General features: G+C 39.7%; 2 protein-coding genes across 2 annotated transcripts in view; one reads left to right on the forward strand and one right to left on the reverse strand.

Annotated features, from left to right (window-relative positions):
- CREBL2 (cAMP responsive element binding protein-like 2) overlaps positions 1-12,649 on the reverse strand; it is a 67,300-nt gene extending 54,651 nt beyond the window's left edge. Inside the window, exon 1 of the mRNA XM_010004775.1 lies at positions 12,596-12,649. Within this exon, the coding sequence (XP_010003077.1) occupies positions 12,596-12,649 (54 nt within the window). The remainder of the gene's footprint in view (positions 1-12,595) is intronic.
- The window catches only part of DUSP16 (dual specificity phosphatase 16), a 30,089-nt gene continuing 23,175 nt past the window's right edge, over positions 12,648-19,561 (forward strand). The window contains exons 1-2 of the mRNA XM_010004776.1: positions 12,648-12,878; positions 13,959-14,097. Coding sequence (XP_010003078.1) covers positions 12,648-12,878; positions 13,959-14,097 — 370 coding nt within the window. The remainder of the gene's footprint in view (positions 12,879-13,958; positions 14,098-19,561) is intronic.

The following is a 19,561-nucleotide window of genomic DNA, read 5'->3' on the forward strand; positions in this document are numbered from 1 at the left end:
TGACCTCAATCTTCACATAAAGGAAGTGATTAAGGACCACCCATCATAGACCTTTATCCTTCAGGATCAGTTTCCTGGAGGTAAAAACCTCAGAATTGCATACCAAAACCTAACTCATTCCTATGGGCTGCTCACATGCAGACTGGAAGTATGTCTGAAAATGATCAGAACTCTTGCCAGTGGTCTCAACAGGAATTTGTGTATAATAAAAAAATTATTATAAAACTAATCAGTATTATTTATTGTTGTACCCATGATCATTGACAAATAACTGGTGCTTCTTCCGTTGCTGAATACCTATGAAATAGAAGGATCTTGTGGTTTGCAGATGTTGTACTTCTTTCAAAGTATTTTAGTTGGCTCCACATACACTGAAGTTGATCCATTCTCTTGATACGTTACTTGTGTTATTGCAGAAGTATATTGAACTCTCCTAGATTGGGATTACTTTGACAACAATCAGTGCCTTTGTAGTTGCTTTTAAGGACTGTGTAAAACAGAGCACCCCTGCAAATTCTGGAGAAATATAAATTCTTGTTTATAGATTTTTTTAGAGTTGTGAATATGTAACCACACTACAAACAAGATAATACCTGTGTGATTTGAAGGGAGTGATTTCTTTAAGTGCCACTCAGGATCCTGTCAGAGGCCCAGCGAGGTTGCTAAAATACATTTCTAGTTGACCCTGGTCTTTGACTAAGATGCGTATAAGAAAATAACAACAAAATCTACTCTCTTGGTTTGGTATTGCGTGCTTTTGCTTTTCAGAATTTAAAATATCATGGTCCCTTTTAGTTCTCACAAAGTAGATGTAATGGCAGTCACCTTTTGTCAGTTATTCTTAAAATGGATTAATATATTTTGTGGTTATGTCACTCTTCTTCCTCTACTGAGATGGTGGTGTTTATAGTGATGTAAGAGGCACAGCTGAGGGAACATAAGTCACCCTCTGCTCTCTCCTTCCTTTGTAAAGATATGTATATGGCTTCTCTTTTCAGCCAAGTAGTTACAATGCTAGAAATGTGGCCTTGGCACTGCTGCAGGTCTTACATAACATGATGCAAATTAAAAGAAACACATGGGATCCTTTGGGAAAGATGTACCAGGACACATTACCTGGAATGGAGCTCAGTGGGATATTATGGTTTCTGCTTTTGCTCCTGAACTGAGGCCCTGTTGGTACCATCTTGTCAATTGAAGTTTGAAAACAATTGTAATAAGCAAGCCACCATAATTACCTTTTTGGGTACAAATTAGATAATAAAATATATTCTGTTCCCAATATGTCAGCTATCTGGGTTTTTACACCTTGCTTAGAGATTTAGGTCTGAATCATCTGGATCTAGGACTTGTTAATTTATTTTCTGGGCCTCAGTTCAGCAGATATTTTGTGCTGTAGCCCAAACCCCTTTCTGCTCTGCAGAGCCCAGAACAGGAGACCTCTTAACAGGATTACTGCAACTGTATAAATTCTGAGAGCACTTAACAACTTGAGTTATTCCACCATGTTAATTGGGAGCCATTGCTGTACACCATATAGCTCTATGTTTCCTTCTCTACCCCGACTACGAGATAGTCAGGCTGTACTTTTTTTGTGGACTCACTGTTTTTCACCATCTATTCTGTTTCCTTCCCATATTAATGCCATTTTAGGACAAACCAAATTAAAATGAACTGCTTTACTGTGTAGGACTGAGCTTACATATGTGTAATGTGGATGTTTTATTGGGCTCAGCACCCCTTCTGAAGATGCTTCTGTGTGCTTTTATTGCTATGCAGCATACATTGCTTACAATACTAATTTTGTTTTGAGCATGCAGATGTTTGTTTTTTTTTTAAAGAAGTCTGACAACAGATTTAATTAAGTAATGCTTATTAGGTATTTTTTTAAAACTTCTGGATGTTTCTCTGTACAGCTGACAGGACATGCATGCAGCTCAGTGCAGCAGCACTGTATTTTCAGACACAAGCAGGAAGAAACAAAGTATTAATGTTGATGGCTTAAAAGAAAAAAAAATAATTAAAAAAAAATAATTAAAAAAAATTCCTTCCAAACTTTCTCATGCCCTGATGTGAAGGGGTTCAATGTGCATTTTGCCTTCCGGGATGACTGGTGTCATTTCCTCAAATGGGTGAAAGACCAGAACATTTTAACCCACGAGGTACCGTGGATGCAGTGTACATGTCTCTGTTCTTGAAGGAGATTGACTGTGATCTTTAGTCATTCAATTTAATTTAAGAAAATAGTCATTAAAAAGTCTGTTGCAAGAAATTCACCCCTGCCTCGCCCAGAAGCTATTCTGATTTGTTTCCCTAATAAAATTACCATCATTATCCTCAGCCTTTAATCTGTCCTCGTTCTTGTATGAAGGCTTCAGATCCGCCTTCTGTTTTCATCATACAGTGACCACAAAGCAGATCAGAGTTGGATTTTTCGTTTTGTTTTAAATTTTTGGCTCCTTCTTTGCAGGCCTATATTATTTGAGCATCTCCCCCTTAAAGTCTCTCACTAGGCAAAAGGCCTAAAACTTAAAGGCTAACCATTATGTAGAGGCCCTGAGGTCCCATCTTCTTTCATGGGAAGCTTTGTAAAGAATTAGCATGGAATATTACAGCTTATGTGCTTGATGTTTATTTAGCACTACTCTTCAGAGCACTTCTTTTAATCTGTTCCTCAGTAAAAAGAAAAGTCTGTGTTCTCATTGGTTTGCAGAGCTGCAGGACAGGGTCAGTCAATTTAGGATGTGTGGATTGTGTACTGGTTGGAAACCTTGATGTCATGAAAGGGGCTGCTGTAAAGCAATCTCATTTTATGAAGAGCAAGGAGATGCTAGCATTTCAATAGCTTGAGGTTATTATTTACAAATAGATAAGAAATCTTCACCGTTCAGTATACAGGACCCAAACAGTACTTGGGATGTGTTCTGTAAGAATAAGCATCTGTCCTTTGGTTTTAATTCGGTTTGTGAGTTTTTACATTACATGCTGTGGCTTTGGATTAGATCTTTTACATAGACAAAATAATGTTGTAACTTACTGTAAATGTTAGAAATTTTATGCCAGATACTTCATGAAAGATTAGATTTTTAGGAAAGGTCAGGTTTATAAGTTAGGAAAGGAGAGGCAGGTACTGAGGTCCTTAGCAGGATGCTGTCATGCTGGGCTGTTCAGTCTCTCCATGGCTTGTCTCTTGCTGGATCCACCACAGCACTGCAGCTGTGGGAGGAACGTTGCCTGTGACCCGACTGGTTAGGTTTGTTTAGCTGCAGCTTAGGGAAGGCCCTGAGCAAGAGAGGAGAAAAAAAGGCTTCCATTTCTGATTCTGGAAAAGAGAAAAAGGTATTTAAATAAAGCCAGGAGGACTTCATACTTGCCAGAAGTAAGTAAAAAAGAAAGTTTATATCCTTTTGTAATTCACCCTAATTGAAAGGATGTATATTTATTTTCCTGAAGTCAGCAGAAAAATCTTGGCCTCCTAAAGATGAAAGCCTTTTTAAAAAACTTTCTCCTAAGCACACATAGCTGAAGTTTCCACTTTAAACTTGGGTGGCTCATTCATGTTTCACTTAATGGTAATATGGTATCCTCTCTCTCCCTCCGCCTGCTTGCCACCAAGTCTAAAAAGGAGGAGGGGAGATATAAAATGTTTCTGAAAATTACAGGAAACGTCTGTTCCTTTAACAGCATTGCCAGGGAATTTCCAAGTGTGCTTAATGCTTATGGCTGAACTTGCAGCAGCTCGATCTTCCATCACGAGTGGGTCCTGTTCTAAAAATGTGACACCTCCTTCCAGTAAACTATGTTGAAATTAAGTGTATACTTTGTTTCGGATCTGCTCTTTGCCAGAATTAATTGTGCCCAATGGTGAAATGAGGGCTCTTGGGGGCTGCTTTAAACTTCTGATTTACCTCTGTTCATTAAAGCAAGAGAAAAAGTATATAGCTTCCTGAGGTGGTAGCTAGTTTATTTGTCAGGACTTTGGAGAGGCATAGATGGCAGGTATTAGTTAATGTGGAGTATTTCAGAGACTTCCGAAACTTCAGATGATCGGTAAGGAACAGTAAGTGAGATGCTTTTCATCCCAGTACTTTGTTTCCTTGGACTGTCAGAAAGTAGTCTCTGATCTTGTCTCTAAGCAGAGCCTCATTGGTGTTAAGTGCTAGGTTAGTTTTTGTTTCCAGGGATGAGATTAGACAAGGGTATAGCAACAAACAGAATGAGTAGGATGAGCTTTCTCTTTGTCCTCTTTTGCCTTCTGCTGGGCTTCTGGACTGGGGGAAGAAGCAGGGGAGGTCTGCAGAGCCTCTTGCTGACCCTTGAAAGGGTATCTGCCCGCTGGCCTGGCAGGGGGGAAGAGACAGTCTTCAACATATCTTATCCACCTCTCTGCCCTGCTGCTCTCAAATATGTACACCAGTATGATAAAGATGGACGAGTGAGAGGATTTCCAGCCTGGCACCTCCCAGGGACAAACTCACAAGTCCTAGTCAAGGTGTCCATCCCAGTGAGCAGAGCATGATCTGGGTAGCAAACTCTTAATTACCAGCCTGGAGGGCTCTAGAGCCATGTTCTGCTTTTGGCCTTTGCAAGGTTTTTAGAGCAGTTGCCTGAAGACAGCAAGGTGATTCTTGTAGCTCCTTTCCTTGTAAGGTGATGCGTGTTTTGGATCTGTTCACTGACTGCTGTAATCTCCTCAGCCTTCTGCCGTGGTGGCCCTTCACGGTTGTCATTTACTATGTGGTTCAGAGCCACTCCTGGAATTCATAGTAAGGCAGTGCTAGGCAATAATTTATTATGATCGTTTATGTTACAGTGATTAAGTGGAGCTGAGGCTGTCATCTCTTGACAGTGATGATTTGAATCTTGTGTTTAACTGCCCAGGAAATGGTTTGGAATTGACACTAATGTGTTTATTTTTACTTCCTCGTGTAAAGGTTGTAATTTAATTTCTTCATGTAGGAACAGCAGGTGTTTTGCATAGAGATTGTATGGGTATGGTTGGCAATATTGATCCGTAATGATTGGTGACACCAGTGTTACCAGTTTCCACTCTTGGCTTTTTTAGCATGTAGGAAGGTGGGAGTAATTACACAGGATATTCTGTTTCATTAGCTGCAAAACGCAGCTGTAGTCATACTGATTTATGGCAATCTCCTGAACAAGAATTTGCTTGAATCCACACAAATGCATCACCTGTGAATTAGTTTTCCCACAGGGAGTTGTGTCAAGCTGTTTGGAAGGCTACTGTTGGTTGGAGGTTTTTTGGTTTGTTTTTAAGAATCTTTACGTTTTTTCTTTACTCTTTTTAAAGATAGTAGAGCGATTAGTTGTGGGGCTATTTTCACTTTTTCTTTTTCTTCTCTCTCTCTCCTTCCCCTCTCTCTCTCCTTCCCCTCTCTCTCTCCTTCCCCTCTCTCTCTCCTTCCCCTCTCTCTCTCCTTCCCCTCTCTCTCTCTTTCTCTCCTTTTTTCTTTCTTCTTTTTTCTTTTTCAGTACAACGTAACTTTCTTTTTCAGACCCCTTCTATTTAAGTGGATGCTAGATGGATCTCTTCTCACCTAGGTTTTCATGCCTTTGGGGGAGTTTTTCAGCAAATGACTACACCGAAACAGTGACATAAATTTTTCTGCGTTTTTTTACTTGTAAGGTTTTTTTAATTATTTATTTTCCTGTGTTTAGGTGTTTCCCTCTGTTGGCCTTTGTATGTGGACCACCCTCTGGCAACCTGTTCAGCCCATTTAGATTTTGACTTAAATGTAGGTGAGTAGTTGCTTTTGACATGAAACAATAATGAATTTATATGAAAGTACTCCAGAATTTTCAGTTGCTTTGACTGGAAACTTATACAGGGAGAATAATCTTTTAGAAATCCAATGAAATATTTCCTGATTGCTTAGTCTCCCAGGCAATAAGAAATTAAAAATGTTATGTATTATAGTATTTGTTTGGAGTGGCTTAAGCATTCATTCTGGGTGTTCACAAAACTATATGCTGTGAATCTACAAAGAAAAATAATTTTTACATGGAAAGAGCTTCTTCCTTACATGGATGGAGAAGGGAGTCCCCGAATAAAGTCTCTGAGTTGTTGAATAGAGTGATGTGACATATGAACAAGCATGTTCTGACACTTCCTATGAGCTCACATTCTATCAGTCAGGTTTCCCTGCTATAACATGTAATTAATGTTAATTATTCCACAGTGAGTGTCAAAGAGATTGGCTTCTTGGTAAATGCAAGTGATGATAATCTGACTTAATTCTCAGAGTGTGTGGTGGTACATGGATGATACTTGCTAGAATATTGCACATATTTGAGGGCTGTACTGAGTAGGTCAGTGAAATGTGATGTTTTGGTAGTGGGTTTTTTGGTTTTGTTTTGGTTGTAGAACACATTATTTCAAACACCACCATTTGTATGAAAAGCAGTACCTTACTGTTATCTAAATGAAAGGTCCATTCATTTTGCTTAGTCCAGCTATCTTAGAGTGCACGTGGTAAAAATGTCACTGAGGTGTAGGTGTAGAAATAGAGCAAGCTTAAAAAATCTAAACTAGAGATGTCTTAGGAAGTTGATACCCTTTCTGACTCTCTCTCCATTTCTCAGTTTTCAGACTAGTGAGCACAAGGAAATGGAGTGACTCCTTTAGAATTAGTAATCAGAACTGAGTAATTAGCCAAGTAGGATGAAGGACAAGAGAGCACTAAACAAAATTTTCCTTCATCTTTTTTTTTTTTTGGTATGGTTTATACTTGGTGTTCTCATGAATGTATAGTGTGTAATCTAAAATGCATATGGCTGCTGTTTTTACAAGGAGGAGAAAATTGACATTATTCCATTTTGACTGCATGGATAAATCTGAAGTACAGACAGGCTGAAAGTAGGAGAAAAGGGAACAGCCATTAGCTGCCATACAGATAAGCAAAGGGAAAGCAGGGTGAAATTCTTAAAACTGCTTCTATTTATGAATGTGGTACCTAAGTGGCATTTAAGAAAAAAATAAATTAATCTGTATGTTTATTTGGGTAACTTCCTTGCTGCTGTCCACTCTTGCACCACGAAGAGTATGCACAACAGGGTGGGGGAGTGTGTTCTTCCACCTTCCAACCAACATGAAGGAATGATGTGCTTATGAGATGATGTCACTTGCTTGAGTAATCTGAAAAGCCAAAAGACACCCTCATTCCCCCCTCGTTTGAGGAACACAAGACCTTGTTAATACATCTCTTCTTTCAAATCACAAACATTTGTAATGTCACTGCTCTGGCCTGCCCAGAGGCAGGCAAGGCATAGTGTTCTTGGAACCTCAGTTACATTAATTTTTTTTTTTCCCCAAGACTTTACACTCTGTTTCACAGTTGTTGACCTCTGGAATTTACTGGCTTGCTTGCAGAATCCAGAAGCAGTACAGCCGTTCCTCACTTTCACTAGAAAACTTATTTCCCTTGTGCTCCATAGACATGTTGTATTTCTTGCTAATGATGAATAGCAACTTGAGCAAAGATCAGCCCTCCCTCTCCTTCGTTGTCATTCTGTCTCTGGTAGCATCGGTTACAAGCATCTGTCCAGAACAACTTCTGTTTCCATCTTTCTGGGACAAGTGAGGGAATCCTATGTTCACATCTCTCAGGAGTGGGAATTCACCTTGTGACCCCTAAATGAGGAGTTCCTCTCTGATGCAGGAGATGGTGTAGGCTTGTTTGTTGAGTATCACGTGTGGCCATGATGGCAGGGGCTGGTGCTGATGGTATTTGCCCTGGCTATTGAACCACTTGCAGCTCTCAGCTCAGTAACACTGAAGCCAAATACTCCTTTGGAAACAGCTGCTGTGCCAGCAGTGACGTGCATCCTGCTGTTTAGGAGCTCCTACCTCTGTGTTTTGATTTGGTTTTTGGGTTTCATTTTTGCATTGGTGTCCACCCTAAGAAGCAGGAAAGGAAATTTGCGGGGGAAGATAATATTTTTCTTCATATGTGCCTGTGTTTGGCTCTAGATAGTGTAAAAATGCATTGTTTTAAAAATCAACTCTTTCAGGTATCTCGGGCTGAGTGTCCAAAAGCTGCCCTTCAGGACCTTCTGATGTTGGGATGCTGTTAAGTTACTTGGCTGGCGTTTTGCCATCCAGCAGGAACAAATGTGGGAGCGTTGCTGTAGGCACCTGACAAAGCAGGAATTAGTGATGTCGGGAACAAAACTGTCGAGTGTTTATGACACCACGGTTCAACTTCAAGGTTGTCTTCTTATATGAGGTAGAAGCCTTTTAGAGATTGTAGCAAGGTTTCTAGAAGCTTTCTGCCAGTTCCTTAACTGAAGCAGAATTAGTGTCACACCAAGAGTTTTAAAAGTACATTCTTTCCGCATCTGCCTCTTTAAAAATGGTTGCCATCATATGGGGCAAAGCCTGAGATAACTCAAACAAGTGTCCTCCTGTGATGTAAGGGAATTGCTTGGAGTTGGAAGTGGTAGAAGTAGAAATTAGGAGCACATGTGAGTTATTGTGACTGAAGAATCAAACTTAAGTGCCAGGTTTCCAGTTCTGTGCTTGCCTGCTTCACTCCATCTGAGCCATTTGGGGTGGGGACAAGAATCCTGAGCCAAAGAGGGATCCTGTAGTTTTGTGGCAGCATTACATATACATATTAGAGATCCACTGGTTTTGGTATGGAAGATAGTAGGGTTATTGTTGCTTTGGTTCTTTAAACAGTGGAGAAACTGTGAAGACACTGGGTGAGCGTGGAACACATCTTTTTATTTTTACAGCGAATTAAAAGTTAATTTTCCCCTGGAAAAGAAGAGGTAACAAGGAGTGCCACATATTGCAGCCCATCTACAAGGAGGAGGAAGCCAAGCAGTGTTACCAGAGTGTATGTGAGTGACTTCATGCAGTAATCTCATAGCTTGATTACAGCTCACTTTTCTGTAATCCTCGTTTTGGTGTAGAACATCCTGTGACTAAGATGGTTTCCTAGCTTGAAGATCAGCAACATAATGGCCTACTTAGGGCAAAGCATTATATTGCATCATTTTATGAGACACTATGGTGTCAATACATGCCATTGTGATCTAAGTCACAAGTAGCAGAGAAGAAAGAGAACAGTCAAGAAATTGAATTTTGCCTTTTTATAAACCATAATTAGAAATGAAACAGGTACTTCAGCTCCTCATAGTAGCTGAATGGTAAGAGCAGTAACCAGGAAAGGGAGGACAGCTCTAGTGTTTAAATAAAGGAATCTGCCAGTTCCTCTTGTTTAGATAGGTCACAAGGAAGAGTCCCAAAGTCTGGTGGTACCAGAAACAGTGAGACCTTACCCAAACCAAAACCCTGTAATTTATAAAAATGTACCTCCCTTGCCCAGTGGAGTGTCCCTGTCAAAATAGGATTTCAATCACAATAACTTGAGGTGACGTTACTGTTAAGTTTATTACTTTCAAGCCATTGGTAGAATGCTTTCAGCAACTTAACACGTTAAGGTATTAGTGTTATTTTAAAGGATTCTTGACTTGTGTTCTTTACATGCTCTTTATCCAGTCACCATATATGACTGGTTTGAGTTCTCTTTAAGGGTCTTCTGAAACAAACATGTCATATGAGAGTGAAGGCTGAGACAGCAAGCAGTAAGCATTTAGAAAATAAGAAATATACCTAAACTGAAAGTTGCAAATCAAAGATTACTTATGTTTAACTGTCTCCATTTTAGAGTCCTGTACTTTCTCAGATGCTTTATTTTCCTGTTATTACTTGAACTTTAAGTCAGCAATTTACCCATCAAAACAAACTGTCTAGTTCACGAACAAACTGTCTAGCTCACAGAAGAGCTAGAGCCAATTCCCACTAGAGCCAGTGGAAAAGTTTTCATTGAGCTCAGTGGGTTTGGTGTCTGGCAGCCTTTGATATGAGTAAGAGAGAATAAAAATTTGTGACAGGGCATGTTAAGAGAAATAAAGAAAAATGCAGAATACTTTTTTCTCTCTGCAAAAAAAAATAATTTAAAAAATATGGACGAAACTATCAAGTTTCACTTTTTTTCCCACTTGCATGATGGCATAGTCTTTTGGTATCTTCCAGCCTGTGTACAGAAACCCTGAGTCCAGTATATAATGACAAGTCTTTCACACCTGCCAACTGAGTTGCTAAGCTAGGGTTTGGGGTTTTTTTAAAATAGGTTTAATTAAGGCTCAGTATAGTAATTTCCCAATCATTTTTGTAGTTTAGAGCAATATGCTGTATGCTTCAATTTATCTGGCCACGCTGAAAAGCACTGGCTCTGTAGCTGTAGAGTCAGGGCAAACAGCAAATCACACTTTGTCATCCTAATGGCTGTTTGTATGAAACCTGGTGGTTTTGTGGTATTGCTACGTGAAACGCTTACAAAATAAGTTCCTTTCAGTTGTCTTTTTTTGGGTTGTTAAAGTGAAGCTTTTACTTTTTTCAGAGTTTGATCTAGTTAAGATTTTGAATGTTTAGATTTGTATTGCATATCTAATGAGTGAAACATCTGCTGACGTGAGATTTCCCATCACCCTGTTACTGTAACATGACTTTTAATAAACTATCAGTAATTTAGTTTGAATTAATTACGTCTCCTGCAATTAGGATACACAACAAACATTTCAAACTGAAGCATGTAAAGTTATTATTTAGAAAAAAAAATATAGAGTCTTCATCCCCATTTGTCCATTAAGAAGCCAGGAAAATGCATCCTCATCACTTGCTTCTCTTTGCAAATGTTTTGCTGCCTCAGGAGTGTCAATCAATTGGATTTTTATTGTCTTTAGCTGGTCACTTTGGTTTTAGGATAGCTGTGTTACTTTGCTTTGTCCCACCCAGCAGAAGGCAGAGATAGAAAGGCTGCTTGAGTCACAGCCTGGGTGGCATGGGCCGGAACTGACCTAAGACTCGTTTGAAGGTGTGTGGCACCTTGTGCAAGAGCTGTTGCATAGTTTTGTGACCTCAAATCACTTCCCCAGAATAGGAAAGGGAATGCGATGATGTGAGAGATACACAAAGTGTGGAGATGTGGTTTCTTGCAGAGTTGACTTTAGCCTGTACTGATTTGAGCCCAAATCACTCATTTTCAAGCAGTCTGCCTTTACTGCAGAGGTTAGGACTCTGTCAGGCTTATCCTCCCATGTACAGCTCTAACCTGTCAGCTCCACCACCTTGGTTGAAGAAGTCACCGCCCTCAGTTATCTCCTCTTGCTGGAATTAATTACCAAGGCAGCTGAACGTGTGGCTTGTGTTTCCTCACAGCCTTAGGTAGAGACCTCTGTCAAATATCCATGATGGCACAAAGATACCAAGTATTGAACTGTGGGAGCAAAGCAACTTGACTTGTGTTTTCTATTCTATTTATATCTACAGCACTATATGCCTTAGAGTGCAGCTAAATCTGTTATGGACAAACATGGCTCCTTTCTGAGGAGTTTTCCTATAGGGACTTGTTCCATCAAAGTGGATTTTGGGATACTCTGAGAAGCCTGAGGACAACTGTGAGGCAGTGGTGAAACATGTCAGGTGTTTTTACTGCTGCTGATTAGGTTGATGTGATTCAGGTGCTGCCAGGATCTAGTTTTACAGAAGTGTAGTTTGCTTCAGATATTATTTATCTGAAAAGTATAATGCACCTCATAGAACTGTCTCACCTGCTGCAGGAGGGCCAAAGACAGTGCACACTGCTTTACCTTTCAGTAGTGTATTCATGAGGCCTCTGTTCTGTGTCTGGTGATTAATTAAAATAAAATGCTTGTGTCCTGATGTAGCATCTTGCTTTTCTGGTTTCTCTTCAACCATATTCTTAAAAGAGAGAGGTGGATTTAAGTTTTGTCCTTCCTTTGATACAATTTCAGTTCCCCGACTTGCAGCGCTGATTTGTGAAATACTTTCCAGGCATTAAACATTAAAAAACCCCTTAATTAATTTTACAACTTCTGTCTAAGTGGTGAAGTGCCGAAAGGCACCTAATTGGTTTTGCTATTGAAAGGGCAGTATCTCTTAATTATATTCTAACAAAGTTTTGTGAAGAAGCAGAGCTAGTGGCAACAAAAGTCTGCAATTAAGACAGGGTACATTGCCTGAAATGCAAGATAATTGTCCAGGCAAGATTGCTGGAATAGATTCAGAGACTGTAGTTGCAAGTTCTCTCTAGGTGTTTGGCATATACAGCAGAGAGAGGAATTATTTTGTGATATAGACCAGTATGCAGTGAGTCTTGAATGTTTTGTTCTGCAAACTTGTTTATGGTTGTGGTTTTGTTTTTTTTTCTTCCTTTTCTTACAGGCTCTTAGTCCAGAGTGTGAAGCTGATGGGTGGGAGCAAAGGTAAAGAATGATGTAATTCAGCAGCAGCCAGAAAGCATCTTTTATTGGAATTGTGAAATGGCTGCTCCATAGTCATCTCCCGATGAATCAGATGTGAGGGGCTGCTTTGTAGAGCGGAGCCTTTGTAACGGCACCCCGACTGGAAGCAGGAGGAGACATTCAGCTGAAGAGCTCTTTCTGAAAAATGGGTTTAACTTTTCTTTTGCCAGTCGCCACCAGCATGACCTCACACCCTCCCAGCACAATGGTGTGGCTAAGCCTTTGAGCACACAGCCATTACATCATCACAGCCAATTAGAGCGGGAGGTGGTGAAAGAGGCCGTATTGTTGTCATGGCCGATGAGATGATCAGGACTCAACTCATCGTCGCCGAGAAGCTGGTGGCTTTGCTGGAGAGCGGGACGGAAACCTTGCTGCTGGTTGATAGCCGCCCCTTTGTGGAGTACAACACCTCCCACATCTTGGATGCCATCAACATCAACTGCTCCAAGCTGATGAAGAGGAGGCTGCAGCAGGACAAAGTGCTGATCACAGAGCTCATCCAGCATTCAGCAAAACATAAGGTCATTCGCCTGTTACTCCTTGTGTTTGTCTAAAGGAACGCCTGGAAAGTGACTGGGAATTATTTTTCTTTTGGGAATTCCTTTTTAAAAAGCAAAATTAGGGGACTGAGGTTTGCTGGGCTCTTACCTGATGTAGGAGGCCATTGGTTACTACTTTCAGTTTATCTTTTGAGATTCTTTGTAGCCAGCTCTTCTCCAAGTGACAGAGTAAAGGGGAGTGATTTGGAAATGACTCAGAAAAAAACCCACTCTCAGGGTTCTTCTATGTCTTGAAAAGCACAGTTCCTTAAATGTATGTAGTTAAGACAGGAAAGGTTCTCATTCTAAACTTTGAAGGATTCCTCAGGGTCCCTGGTGATGGTCATACAGTTCAATCCTGGCTTCTACTTGCTGTTTAAAATACTTGTCAGTGAGTAGTTTGGGGTTTTGGCTTTGTTGTGGGGTTTCTTCGTATAGTGTTACTAGTGAAAAGAAAATAGCTAAGTTGTTTAAACTTAATGTGTATCTATGTGTGGGGTTTTTTTTAATCCATTGGTATTTGTTTCCAATGTGTTGGTTACAGAAGTAATCTATTACATTATTGCTTTGCCATGTTAAAAACTGAAGACTTTTATTACAACTACCATCTAAACTATTTTCCATACATAATGTTGTATAGATGGCTAAAATGTATGTGGTTTCAGGCAGTTTAAAGTCTCTTTACTGTTCATACACAAAAAAAAGCCAGAAGCAGAAACTGAAGTAGGGCCTTCTTTTAAAAAAGCTGACTTTTTAAACAAGCCACCCAATCTAGTGGAAGGTAAAGCATTTTACAAGTGACATAAAATTACCTAATGGTAGAAATGTACAGAGGATGCTTCAGCTTGGAGCAAGTAGTCAATTTACAGACTTTCAAAGGAATTAAATCTGATCAGGCGTATTAAGTATAAAATAAAAACTATTTTCCATACAGCTGTGTAAGAAATCTATATATTTAAACTGCTCCATAGCAAATACGTGGGAACCCTGGTGCAAGTGATAATGTGGTGCTTTTAATCATCTTCTTCCTTCCTATCTCATTCTGAATTACTTGTGTTTCAGATTGAAATTGATTGCAAGCAGGAAGTGGTGGTGTATGACCAAAGCTCTAAAGATGTGACGTCTCTCTCATCTGACTGCTTTCTTACTGTGCTCCTGGGCAAACTGGAGAAGAATTTCAGTTCTGTGTACCTGCTTTCAGGTATGATGTACCAATAAAAAAACCTGAAACACTTGAAAAAGGAGAAGGAAAATGCTGTCATTATAGCTGATGTGAACACAGTTTTGCAACAGTGCTGGTATAAACTTCAGTTACAGCACAGCTTTTACTGGAGTTCTTTATGTGCCTATAGTGACCCCCATCATACAAATAATGCTTAGAAATGGCATCTTAGAGGGGACATGTTACATGAGTAGTGCTGTGTACCTGGAAATTGGTCAGTACATGAGTTTTTTAGATGTGTATGTCTGCTGTTCTAGGGTCAAAAATAGTAAAAGAAATGTGCTTCCCTGATCCTCTTAAGTATTGTACATGCTAGAAGGAAAATCTCTTCCTCGCTCTGTTTTTTTTTTCTGTTGTGGTTTTTTTGTTGGGTTTTTTATTTAAATCCTGGGTCAAAGCATCCATAGGAATTCGAGTCCTTGTAATACAGGATTTGTTGGTGCTAACGTGTGCTTGTGTTTTTATTTCTGTCATGGAGCAGTAGAGTCAGTGTTCACAAGATGGAACAAGGAGGGGCATGAAGTAGATCCAGGGCTAAAAGAAGAGGGGGATGATGAATACAAGTAGGAAATTCATTGCAGTGACTCGATCAGTGATCTAATGAAGTGTATTACATAGTCTCTGACATGTTAGAACTACAGACAGACACTGAATAATTATGAGGAAAAGGGAGAGAACTCCAGAGAAATGCTTCCTCTTAGGAAGAAGGTTTCACTGAGTTTGTAGTGACTTCAGATGAAAGTGATAGGGAGGTGGTTGTGTTGCTGAGAGAACTTTTCCCAAACTATTTTGAAATTGCATACAGAGAAAATGAACGATTTCTGCACTTGGTCAGGTGCACATGGTGCTCATGTGAGATGTACTTACAGACAGCTAAGTAGGGTTTTACTTGAGCTATGTTTGGTGTTTCCATTTTCTTTGCTCTCTTGGCAAGAATTTCACCTGTGAGTTGTGGACCATAATATTAGATTAAGTAATATTTCCTCCATATGAGCCACTGAGTAAATATGTGGTGTCTAGGCACAGTAAATGTTTAATATATAAGAGCCCTGAAATACATGGTTAATACTCCCTTAAATTTAAAACTCTTATTTAAAAAATATCTAGAAACAGTTCTTAAGAAATCCTGTTATAGTTTGAATGCCCAAATCTGTTCATCTGTCCTGAGGTTTTTTGAATAACCAGAAGCCTATTAAAGCTCAATGCAGCAAGACAGACTAATTTTTGTGATAGAAAGAGACAGCAGCTCTCTGATAACTGAGAGACCTCGTGGCAGGGAGAAGTTGGAGAGGAATCCTTAAGACCAAGCAAAGGAGGAGCGTATCACAAAACTTCCCTTCCTTCTACTGTCCCCCTATAGATGAGTTGCATGAGACATGGCTTTGATCATCTTTTGCCTCTGCTGGACCCTGTGAAGGAGGTGTCAGTGTGTCTCCTTTCTCAGACTTGCCTGTGGCTGATGTAGGAATGGACAGTACCAGGAAGAGAAGGTTCCCCAGCTCCCCAGTGGAGAGTGTGGGCAAACACCAATTGTGTGTATCATAATGATACTGTGAAAAATTGTTTTATTTCTAGCACCTGGTAGTTATTTGTTCAAGCTGAAAATGCAACCTGAACCACATGCAAGAGTCTAGTACACATTAGCTAGCTGAGGTGAACTTAGGCATGTGCAGGGGGTAAGGATTAGTGTCAACTGGAGAGAAAGGCAATCTAATGTGTCAAAACCTTCCTTAGTAAAAGGAAAATTTTTGTTTTAGCATGTCAGATGCATTTTTCTTAGCAAATATTAGATTTGAGAATTTAATCTCATTTTTGGTTACATCGCTAGTGATGGGGATATTTATGAAAGCAGTAACAACTGATGGCTTTAAAACCAGTGGTAGAGAAGTATGAGAACAAAGGGACATGTAAGGAAAGTGCTACTGATCTGTTAAAGGTAAGTACTTATTTCAGGAAGTATACCCAACTAAAGTGAATTGGTAGTAAAGTTATTAATGTCAACTCCTTCAGCTCTCCAGTGTTTCCTTCTTTAATCATGAGTTTGCTCTGATTTTAACACTTCCATAAGAAAATACCTTTTCCAGTCCTGTTGTTTTCTTCCATCTATTAAAAAGTGAGCTACTTAGCAAAAAAAACACACACAAGAAACCTTTGGGGTTGTGGGGTCAAAGGAGAAGGTGCTAGATTCAGTCTCATAGAAAGTTCCTTGGAGTTAATTGATACGTGGCTCTAGGAAATGAGATAAAATGTATTGTCTCAGCAAGCTGGTGACGAAGTCTCATTAACATTTATGACCCATAATGAGAGTAGGGGTCAGTGCACCATGTAAAAAGAAAAACCTTTGAACTTGTGTTTTCCCTGTGCCATGTGTTTTCCCTGTGCCATGTGTTTTCCCTGTGCCATTCAGTCTGGCTTGTTTAAAACAGTCACCTTAAATAAGCGCATCGGGATAAGAAAATATGGTGGGTTTTTTTGTTGGGATAGAATAAGGAGCAATTAACAAGTATCTGAAATTCCTGCATCTGTTCTTCCTGCATCCCCCCATTACTGAGCACTCAGTGAGGCAGTTCTTTATTTAGGTTGTACATAAAGGTGTGCTCTACCCTGGAGGTTGTTTTTCGTTGAAGTAACTAATGTAAAGACCTCAAAGGAACCCTTAGCAATTAGTTTAAGCTCTTGATCTAACCTCATAAAAATATTTATAATCTGGTGGGGAATGTTCTCAGGCATTCAAATATTTGTTTTGGTTCTTAATTTTTAACAGTGTTCAAAATGCTGAAATGTGGGTACTAAAGGCTTAACCCCTCTCTCTTCATTGCATCAGCTCTGATGAGTTCAGTAAGATTTGAACACAGGGCTGTGACTTGATTTCTTCTCTTCCCGTATTTTGAGAGCTGGATTTACTTTCGTGGAGTCCTTTTCCTTGTTACAGTGTTTTTATGGTGCCTCTGCTTGCTCTGTAGGAACAGTTAAAAAGAGACTACCAGTTCTTAAATTAGCATTATTAAGGTGGTAAACACCAGGAGTCTTGCTTAAATTCTGTTCTGCTATGCTAATGGAAGTAACTTGTGTTCTACTTTCCTAAAACACTTGCTCTTCCTTACTTCTCTTAATCTGATTTACTCGTGCAAGCACAGACTTCTTCATGATTGTTACCTTTCAAATGGTGCCTGTGAAGAATATGAAGCACAGCCTTTTATTTTGTGTTGGTTTGGGTATGTTGCCTTTTTTTTTTTTTTTAGAGAGAAGACTCACACTAAACAGAAGAATTTCTTAAAGAAAAAAAACAAAAGTACTTACTTTTCTGTATTTCCAACCTGACATTAATATTTTTGATATCCTAAACCAGAAACATGCTACTGGTTCTAAACTGAAACCTAAATCAGGAACCCTTGTACTCAAGTGATTGTGGAGCAATGGTAAATGTCCAAGAAGGACTAGCTAAATTTCAAGTACTGTAATGAGAGAGAAGACTCACACTAAACAGAAGAATTTCTTAAAGAAAAAAAACAAAAGTACTTACTTTTCTGTATTTCCAACCTGACATTAATATTTTTGATATCCTAAACCAGAAACATGCTACTGGTTCTAAACTGAAACCTAAATCAGGAACCCTTGTACTCAAGTGATTGTGGAGCAATGGTAAATGTCCAAGAAGGACTAGCTAAATTTCAAGTACTGTAATGCAGGATCATAGAAACAGTTTCACTAATCTCTTAAGAATTTCTTAGTGCTGCAAGATCAGACAATATATTGCCAGCAAACCATGAAGGATGCATCAATCACTGTCAATCACTGAATGGCTGCTTAGATGTACCTTGGTATGTGATGCCACTGAGAACAAACAATATGAAAAATGTGCCAGATTATAAAGTGTACAGGTAGAAGGGGAGTTAAATATACTGGAAGCCTTTTGTGAGCTTCTAGAAGTAACTTTTACCCTCCAGTGCCTGTACACTGAGGTGTAGCTCTGTTTGACTGCATTCCAGTGGAGCCATGCCTCTCAGTAAATAGCATCCACCTGATCTGTAGGTGTAATCAGGGATCTGTATAGAAATATATAAATATATATATATGTATAGAAATGTATAGAAATATATACTTCCTGTTGCTTCCTGGTTGGAGACAAAGCTGCCACCCTTCAAAGGGTGAAGTAAAGACTAGTGGGAAAGAACAACTGGTCCCACGTTCAAGTCAGATGAGAGCTGTCTTGAAAAGAGGTCTGTAAACTTGTACTTACTACGTGCTACTTGCTGCACAGGTTATCTGTATAATTCAGAGAATTACTAGTAGAGGATTACAGATTTTCTTGGTGTCCACATCTGCCTGCCAGAACCACAGAGCACTGAGCTGGGTAGCTGTTCACCTCCCTTCCAAAACTGCAGCTGGACTGCGGGTACTGTCACCATGTGGAAGAGCAGTAGTGTTGGCAGGCAGTCAAGGCCCAAATGGCAAATTGCCTACTAATCTTGGCTACCCTTCTGCCTATGGATAACGTCAGCAGTGATGTCATTTAATGGGTTTTGCTTTCAAGAGCTGCCTGATAAGCTTCTGTAGAGCACAAAGCTACTGTAATAAGCAGAAAACCAGAAATTGTTACTTTTGTATTCGGTGACGAACGCAGGTGATGTGTGCAGTGGGTGAAGTCATAAGTTGTAAAGAAACAATAAACAGAATGAGGTCACTGAGACTGGGCAAAGGTCCTGGAAACAAGATAGTGAGTGATTAGCCAGGGATCCTGTTGCAAAAGGTATGTTTTTGCTGGAACTTCCCAAATAATTGTTTCCTCCTGACCTCACCTAGCAAAGTGTGTGTGCAAAATGGAAGACTTGCAATAGAAGATGCAAGGAGAAGGAAACAAGGCAGGAACTTTTCTACAGCCTTGTTTGTATCAGCATTTTTCTTAAAAATATTTGAAATTGGAAGCACATTTAAAGGAATCATAGTGTAAAAAATGCCAGGATCTCTAAGGTACATTTATCATTGTGTTGTCTCTACTTGCCTAAAGCAAAGCTGGATGGAAAAAAATGCTGAGTGCTCTCTCCCATCTTTGCCACCAGAAAAACGGTGTGACATGGCAGAGTAGCAGGAGATCTTAAGAATATTCTTTTATAGGTAGACCTGGTAATCTCTGTCTCCTGACGTGTCCAGGGCTGTGAGACTAATATTTTCTCCTGCTTCTGCAATACCACATGCCAGACAGGAGGGTACCCAGTGTGGATTGAAAGGTGACATGAGTTAGCTGTGGTTTCTGCTGTCTGACTCCCTGGCACCTTTTGACATGCAGAGTCAGAGCTTAGTAACATTTGTGTGTGGCTGACTGAAGTTCTGAGTTTTCCTCCTAAGTCAGTCTTTGCAGAGTGCTTTTAGGAGAAGAGCACACCTTCAAATGGCAGTCATTGATTAAAATAATTATCTGCAAGCTGATATAATTGTAGCAGGA

Source organism: Chaetura pelagica, unplaced genomic scaffold, assembly GCF_000747805.2.
Source record: "Chaetura pelagica isolate M959 unplaced genomic scaffold, ChaPel_1.0 scaffold479, whole genome shotgun sequence".
In the NCBI taxonomy this organism is placed as follows: domain Eukaryota; kingdom Metazoa; phylum Chordata; class Aves; order Apodiformes; family Apodidae; genus Chaetura; species Chaetura pelagica.